The 9094-nt window shown below is 37.7% G+C and overlaps 1 protein-coding gene across 1 annotated transcript in view; it reads right to left on the bottom strand.

The window, feature by feature from the left end:
- Nucleotides 1-4572, bottom strand: part of LOC104270162 (dnaJ homolog subfamily B member 6-like) — a gene marked incomplete at its 3' end in the record, with an annotated part of 4802 nt that extends 230 nt beyond the window's left edge. The window contains exons 1-3 of the mRNA XM_009864433.1: nt 4467-4572; nt 2905-3014; nt 239-298 (exon numbers count right to left, since the gene is read on the bottom strand). Coding sequence (XP_009862735.1) covers nt 239-298; nt 2905-3014; nt 4467-4531 — 235 coding nt within the window. The remainder of the gene's footprint in view (nt 1-238; nt 299-2904; nt 3015-4466) is intronic.
- Between the last annotated feature and the right edge of the window lie 4522 nt (nt 4573-9094).

The raw sequence follows: 9094 nt of genomic DNA, 5'->3' as shown, positions 1-9094 counted from the left end.
TTTCAGGTATCACCCAAGTTATTTTTTATAATTAATTCCTTTTTCTCTGTTTCCAGATATTAGTAATACCTTTTAAAATAACTTTTAAAACTGTTTAAAAAATGGTAATTTCAGTTTTAAGATTACATTTTAGGTCTTGGTATAGGTTATTTCCAGATTCCTGTCTTACAAAAAACGTTGCAGAAAATGAGTTTCCACCAGGACAGAGAAAACAAAGAACTGCCAGTTGTAAACATACCTCCGCCTCCATTTATTAAGCCTTCTTTTCCATATCTGTCATAGATGTCACGCTTTTTAGCTACAAGGAGAAGTTGTACATCATGTCAGTAAATAGGCACACTACATTTGGAAAAAACCAAAAACATTTAACGGTATTCTCACTGAAACATCTTCTCAAAGCTAATTCATTTAAGAAAGTTCTGGCAAGAAAGTTCTGGTTTAGTTGTTGCTGAAACAATTTAGGATCAGAAAGAACAGGTACTAAACACTTATTACCACTTAGCTGTAGAAGCTCAGGTCCTGTTGTATTAGAAAAAAAATTGGTATAAGGACCTCTGGAATTCAGCCCTCTCCTCCAAACAATTCTCATCTCAAACTTGGTCAAAACTTGCCTGGATAAAGCCCCGATCCCACCAATCTCCAAGAAAAGAAGATTCCACAGTCTCTCTGGAAAACAGCCCCACTGCTCAAGATTCTCATTGTAAGCATCTCCTCCTTCTAGTCAGCTGGAATTTCACTTGTTGTAAACCTTGACCATTGCCTCTTCTCCTTTTATTGCATGAGACCAAGCCCATGGTGACAGAGTGATGAGAATGGAAGGCCAGTGTGACTTCTGAGTGACTCCAAAACCTCTCAAATCAGTTATAACCAATAAAGGGGAATGAAGTCATGTTAAGAAAATGGAAGGATTTCAATCAAACTGTTTGCTTTCTATGATTTTAGAAGGCATGGAACAGCTCTTTCTTAATTTCACTGCAGACCAGCCTTCCTATATACATGAGAAAGGGGAGAAAAATAAACTTCATTACGACATGAGATCACACTGCATTGTTGCTGCTGGGAGGGAACCTGAAAAGTTTAAAGAGGCAAATAAACAGCTTATTTTGCTTGCACTGATGGGGAAGCATCAGCCAAAAACCAGTCAGGGCGTCCAATTTTAGATTCTTAATATTAACATGCTATTCCCACTGGAATCTCTTCAGTGAAAGACATTTCTGAAATTTAAATAGCATCGCTGAAAGAACATGCAGTTACCTCCAATAGCTGCTGAAAAGTAAGATGCTTCTGACTAATATAAATTAAAATTTTATACACTGTTCATCATCTCCAAATAATGGATACTTGCAATAGGTTCACACATGTAAATCCCCAGCAAAGCATGATAAATTACCTGTATTGCCCTTCTCAAAAGCATTTTTTAAAGAAAGAAGCTTAACCTACCCACCAATGTAAAAAGATCACAATGATAAAGCAGACAAATTGTCAGAAGGAGCAGGAAACAGTGAGGAAGACCTGAATGCTCACAAAGCCCAAAGTTCATCTTGAAAAATGTAATGCTCTTGAAACCACAAGGGAAGAGTGTTCTATGATCACCCAATTTCAGTGTTCTTTGCTTATGTAACCCCTTATGAAACTATTCTTCCAACAAAAATTTGCCTTCATTCAAGCCTGTAATGGTGTCAGAGAATTTAATTAAGCCTGCAGAACACCTGACTGCCTCTCAACCACAGGGCTCAGGATTCAGACACTCCTGGTGCACAATCGATTGTTAAGACCCCAATAACTTAGGATTTGGTCTATATCCAAAAACAGGCAGCATATTTAGAAGATGTTCTAAAATTCTTGCAGCATACTGTTTCTGAAGAACTTAAATACCTGTATAACAACCAAATCAGTATCCTATTTTTACCTAGCTCAAAAGAATATTTAAGAAGGTTAAATTACTCTAGATGACAAGTATACAATGAATTGCCCATAAATTAAGTTTTGTTTCTCCCATGCCAATTAAACATCCAAATCGACAAAGAAACAGGACATACAAGATTGCAGCTTGATAAACCAGGTCAAATTCTAAAAGGTAATCTGGATGCTGCTTGTGCTTTAAATATAGCTTTCCCGTGCTCACTGCTCTCAGGTGAAATCAAGGGCACTTCAGAAATAGCATACAGACAGCTGCACTCAGTTACAGGAGAAAATAAAGTGATTTAAGCTACTTTCATTATTATGATTCTGACTGCTTTTTTCAGAACACTAGCAAAAGTTAACAATAATTTTCAAGCAAAAAGACATGGGTGAACTATCAGCTGAATTCCTGCACAACACAGGTCAGCCTAAGCAACTGTTTCAGAACAATTCAAAATAAACAATCTCCTCAGTATCACAGTTGACTGAAATTATAGAATTCTTCCAAAACCAATTCCAGTTTTCAGGCTTCGGCTTTGTCAAGTCTAGTTTACTCTTAAAAGAACTAAAAGCAGCAGACCCAACAGTAGATAGTTCAGTTTGTCTAGTCTGATTTTTATTGGATAAACATAGTAATTCCCCTATACTGATGGCAACCCTTGACGTACTGGCTTCACCTCCTCAGGTAAAATCAATCTCAGTATTCACAGGTGTCTTTTCAGAAATTTCTGAGAAGTGTCTGGCAAACACAGAATTTGAATTCCCACAAGGAAACTGGTTTGGTTATTCATCTAGAGAGATGTTATTTTTTTTGTTTCAAAATTTCTGCTTATTCTGTCTTATCTGCAAGCTTCTTTCTTCACTTTTCTTTTGAAAAGGAAGTAGTTGAGTCAGAGAGTAAACCAAAGTTACAATATCCCTTTAAAGCACCATACATCATCATTTTCAATCTGATACCCGGACTAGAGCCCTGCAGTTCAAGAGTCTTTTTAAAATACCTACAATCTGACAAAACTTCATAGGCCTCAGCTACTTGTTTAAATTGCCGTTCTGCCTCTTCTTTATTGTCTGGATTTTTATCAGGATGCCATTTTAATGCCAACTTTCGGTACCTAAATGGAAGGAAAACAAAAGATGTTTAAAATGAAGGAATATACTACATAGATATACACATGCTGTCAGGTATTAAAGTATTTAGAAATTCGCCAGTGCTTTGTGTCTTGCATCCAAGGCCAGCATCAACAGATTCTGCAGGTACACAAAGACCCATCAAATCAGATTTACTTCTTTTTTTTAACCAAAAAAAAAAAAGTGGGTTATAGGTTTTTTAGTTGTTTTGAGATTATTCCTGTGCATTTCTGACTATCAACATCTGTCTGGTCTAAGTAAAACACTCCATAAGGTTTCTGCTATGGGCTTCTCCTCAGAGCTCCATAATTATTCAATATTACAACCAATCATGGGAAGCATCACAAGTATTCTCCAGATACAGACAAAAGCAATAAAGTTCAAAGAGTATCCTGACCCCAAACTGTGCATCCTCACATCAGCAGCTTCTTTGGTTGCTACATCTGCACACACTTCCTATCCTCAACTGAAATACATCAGGTAAAGTGTAACTATTTACAGTGGTGTCCTGCTTTCATCTGGGATAGTGGTAATTTTCTTTCTTGTAGCTGGTACAGTGCTGCGGTTTGGATTTACTGTGAGAATGATGGTGATAACACATTGATGGCTCAGTGGTGCTTACCCTAAGTTAAGGATTTTCTAGTTTCCATGCTCTGCCAGCAAGCAGGTGCACAAGATGCTGACAAGGAGCTCAGTCAGGAGAGCTGACCTGAACTACTCAGAGAGACATTCCACACCACAGAACATCGTGCTCAGTTCATAAACTGGGGGGAATTGGCCAGGAGGGGCCGACCGCTGCTCGGGCATCGGTCAGCAGGTGGTGAGCAGTGCACCACGCATCCCTTGTCTTGGGTTTTATTACTTCCTCTTCTTGTTATACTCCTTTCCATTACAATTATTATATATGATTATTATCGTTACCATTATATTTTCTTTCATCTTAGTTATTAAACTATTCTTATATAAACCCATAAGTGCTATCTTTTTTCCGATTCTCCTCCCCATCCCATGGAGATGGGGGAGAAGTGAATGAGCAGCTGCATGGTGCTTAATTGCTGGCGGTGGTTAAACCATGAGAAAGGACAAAGCTAAGCTCACACTTAGGTTGGGGTGTTTTATACAGTCATACAAGATGACAGTTCAAATATCCAAGACGACAAAGTAGTATGTCCAGGAATTTGCAAAAGAATGAGGGAGAAAAAAAGATAAATTAAACTTCGCACACTCGGGATTCTTTTCTCAGTTTCATAAAAATAAGGAAGTGCTTTTTCTTCAGAACACTGACTATTACTATGTAAGCAAAGGTAGATAACCACTCATCCTAGTGAGAGTCCAGAAACCATGTGATTATATTTGTTCCTCAAAATACATAACATCATATACATATACACAACATCATATACATATACACACACACAGACACCAGTGATACTTACGCTTTTTTAATATCTTCTGCTGAGGCGTGCTTCTGCACTCCCAGAACTTCATAGTAATCCACCATGTTTCAGCAGTTGTCTTGTTAACAGCCAAGTCTTTCAAGTCCTGTAACAACAGGAACTTGTCAATGAAGCTTGCCCAGTAATGCTACTTCCTAGAAGTCAGGGAGAAGCCTACTACCTTCTAGTAGAAACCTGATCTGAGAGCATAGCTTTCTTTTTAGAAATCTGAATGTTCCAAACCCATAAAAATAAACCCACTTTATTTTAAGTTGACACATCAAACAATTACTTTCATGCCAATTTTTGTTTACATTCTCAAATCCTACTGATATACAGTGCATGGACACATAGGTAGACAGTAGGTTCCTCAAACATGTTAGACTGAAAAGCTAGATTTCATCAGTATATTAAGAAGAGCAGGTACAATAAATCACCATTTTAATACATGCATTTAATATCTCTGCACACAAAAGAAATCAAGTTATCATGTTCACTTTATGTAATTTCTGACATCTATGTCATGTCTTAAGCACGTATGTGCATAAACCAAGGGCCACATTTTTCACATTTACTGTTCAGAACTTGACTTCCACTGAGATGCTCCCTTCAAAAATGCAACGACTGTGCAGGTCTTGGAAATCTAAATAAAATTCCACCCAGAGTTTCCAAACCTTGCTAAAAAAAAAAGAAATCCATTCACTTCCTTTACGTTTACCAACATAACATACACAGCAAGGCAAGACTGCTCAAACTGCAAGGTTAACCAACCAACTCAAGTACAGACACACTTTATCACAGAACCATAGAACCATTCAGGCTGGAAAAGACCCTTGGGATCCAACCACTAGCCCTACTCTACAAAGCTCACCCCTAAATCATCTCCCTCAACACCACATCTAAACGACCTTTAAACAAATCCAGGGGTGGGGACTCAACCACCTCCCTGGGCAGCCTATTCCAGTATCTGACAACTCCTTCTGTATGACTGCTCTTTGAGTCTGACTACTCTTTCTTATGTTTCTTACTATAAGAGAATAAAGTTTTGACAAGAGTCCTAAGAAACTTAAAAGTTAAAAGAAAAAGCATTTGCCCTAGTCAGCTGAAATACTGACAGCTTCATGTCAATTTTACAGAACAGTTACAAGGAAGAGTTTTTAATACTAACCATCACTCCACCTAAGTGACCACTAAGATGAAAGAATTTTTTTTAAAATTTCAAGAATATTTAATCTCCCCATGCAAAGGCTTCTTCTCCACACCACTGTAACAAGTCTCCATTCCAGCAAAACTTCCAACCACCTTTCCATCCTACCACTACTACTGGTTCATTTCAAGTTTTATAAACAAGGCAACACTTGTTTTCAATGAGTTATCAAGTTCTTGCAAAGTCACCCAAACATACCCAAACCTTAACAATACAGCAACGTATTAGTCACACTTCCCTATCCCATGCATCAAGAACAAAAATTCATTAACAGCACTCCCCCCTCCAAGTCATTCAGTGTTTTTCATTTCAGACCAGGCAAAGTCTCATTTTCATGTTCTTTCACATAAATGTTGGAAGAATCAAACATGATATAGCCCAGTGAAATATTCTGAAATTAATTTATTCTATTGCTATTACATGTATCTTTCAACATCCCAGCGTATAAACGTTAAAGAGAGGCTGCCTTTTAAAATAAATTGGTACATCTTCAAAATACATTGCTGTTGTAGGTTAAAACTTAATTTAGTTTAATTAGGTATGTGGTTACACATACGCTTCCTCAAATGGCAAAACCAGTTTAAGAGATACCCTGCCACACTACCTTCCTCCCCTGCAAACTACATACAGAAGCAAATGTATTGGAAGGGGTACATGATCTTAAAACTTGGGTGGTTTTTTAAGCAATCTAGTTAACCATATAGTCCCAGAAATACAAAATTAAAGTGTAGCAGGTAAACAGATCTCTAATTGACTTCATCTTCTGAAGAAACCTCCACGCTGAAAAAAAAAATAATGGTGAATAACATCAAGGGCCGTTGGGAAACCTGCATTAAAATGAACACTAAGAATGCCAACACTAATATCGTAATAGCAAGGTTCAATGTGTAAATATACAGATTACCAAAAGTATCCCAGAATATACGCTATCAACTAGCCTTGCTAGTTCTGCTGTTTCTCAAACAACAATTAGAAGAACAGCTCTATGAATACACAAATGCAGAGCAAGGATAGCACAGGCTGTGTGTTATCAAATCCTGAAGCTAATATTTATGAGTAATGGCACCTTTGGAACATATATTTACAGAAATAAATATAATGGGGGGGAAAAGAAGAAGAAATCTAGCATGAGTCAAGTTTAAGATTAGAGGTCAGAGTCCCTCCTAACAAGAAACATCAGCCTCAAACCAGTGAGCTAACAGCAGGAAGCCGCAACACATAAGAGCACGTACCACACCGCTAAGTGTTTTTTCCAGATTCTCCTTTTTTTTTTCCTTAAATACAAGACTCGCATTAGCACTCCTCTCAATCTACACAAGTATCGTAAAAGGAAAATTCAGAACTCAGGCCTCAAGCTAGAATAAGCAGGTAGGAAAGCAACTTGGATTAAAAAAAACAGGTCACAACTCCTCTCAGAGGACTTTGTGAGCACTGGTACTCCCACTGACGTCAACATATATTTCTTCAAACGTTTTAGCTGTTTGTTTAAAACCCTTGGTGTAGCAATATAAGTTCAGACACAATACATACACCAATATACCCTAAATAACAGATGCTAGGACCAAAAATGAGTGCTGAGGCAACATGACCAGCTCTTTAACAGGCTGCTCTGACCCTAGTAAGAATAAGCAGCTCCTCCACAAACACAGGAATTATTTGTTTTCACAGAGGTATCTAGGCTTTGCATAGTCTATCTCTCAGTATGTTATTGTTCAATTTTTACTTGCCAATAATATAAAGTTTTAATTAAGATGAGCCAGCAGCTCTCTAAAGAAAACAAACTGTTTATATTCTCCATCATTGAAACATTCAGGTGACGGTAGGAGCTGATCTCTGATTAATCATTATTTCTACCTGCTAGTTAGCACAAAGCATAAGCAGCACCGCTACCATTTTAGGCATCACAGGAACTTCTTCCTTGTGTGCAAAAAGATTTCAGCAATGTTTATATGATGAAAATGCACCTGCAGAGTTCTTTTTGTCCAGCTTAAAAAAAATATGCAAAAACATGAAGGCTCATCAGCTAACATTTAGCCCCTTAAAAATAACTGGATTTTTCAACAATAAGACCAAAAGAAGAATCGATCAATACCACAACAACAAAACCAAAACAAGAAAAAAAACCCACACCACGAAAACCAAACCAACTTTCACACATTAGAGAAGACCTCTGTCTCCAATCTTGCCAGGAAAAAAGTACTTACAGTATTCACTCAAGAAAATAAGTAGTGTCACTTGTACCAAAACAGAACACAGGGGATTAAAAAAAAAAATAACATAAAATCAGTATTTTTAAGGCTTAAAGGTATCAGCACAGCGAAAATGCCTAAAAGTTTCAAAGAATCAAACAATATACCTTCCTGAAAAAATGAAAAGTAAAAATATTCAACTGTACTAAGCACAATGACATGACAAAAATCTTTCAACCTCAAACGTGTTAAACAATTTCTGTCCAAATACATAAACAAGGTTCATCAACAAGGCACTCAAGAGGTTTGCAGGTTGGGTTTTTTTCCAAAGCCACAAGGAAGCCAGTCCAGGTTGGCTAATTTCTCACCTCCAACCAGGGGAAATCTTCAAAGTCTCAGAAGAAAAAACAAGTTAAAAAAAAAAAAATCCAGATACAAGAATTTATTTTACGGCCTTTGAGTTTGCTTGCAAAAAACTACAGTTACTGTTGCTGATAATTGCACTATGTTTATAGGATGCTATCAGCTACTCTAACTCCTTCTTTGGAGCATGAAGAAACCAAGCATCCAAATGTTTATGTGAATCAGAAGTTTCCATAGCTTAGAGATTTCTCAGTCATCACAGAAGATAGCTTTGTTCTGGCTTACCAAGCAGAAACCCCAAATGCTCATACTGACTCAAGGCAAACTGTTTCAAGTACAAGACCAGGCTTGAGACCTCCCTCTTACCAGCACAGCTCTAAGACCAGGTTAGAGTTATTTTGGAACCTGGCTTATAAACTCTATGCACAGGGAAGTCCTCAGCTACACAGAACGCATGAGAAGAATTACAGAAGAAATGCAGACATTCATAAACTTTCATAAAATCAGATGACAAAGAAAAGGAGGGGGAGAAAAGAAAAAGTAAAAATATGCACAACCTGCAGAGAAAGCATCACCTCTAAATTTGGAAGGGAGGAAGGTATCTAAACAAATTATTAAATCAGTCAGGAAGGAACTCTGCAAGGGGCACGCGACCTTTGCAGCCAGCCTAGTCAGAAAAAGTTATCTATTTCTGGCCATGAAGCAACGGGGGCAGCACAGAGAGTTCTGAAGGATGCCAGAATAGCTCAAGCTTCATGACTACTGCAGTCACCTGGGTAGAGGGAGATGGGAGTTCCAAATTTCTGATTCATGCAATTCATAGAAGCAGCCGGTCATCACCATCCTGTGCAAGCTGCACAGCCATGCAG

Source organism: Apaloderma vittatum, unplaced genomic scaffold (assembly GCF_000703405.1).
Source record: "Apaloderma vittatum isolate BGI_N311 unplaced genomic scaffold, ASM70340v1 scaffold8382, whole genome shotgun sequence".
NCBI classification, from domain to species: domain Eukaryota; kingdom Metazoa; phylum Chordata; class Aves; order Trogoniformes; family Trogonidae; genus Apaloderma; species Apaloderma vittatum.
The sequence above is the reverse complement of the archived record's forward strand: the minus strand, read 5'-3'. Positions and strand labels throughout refer to the sequence as shown.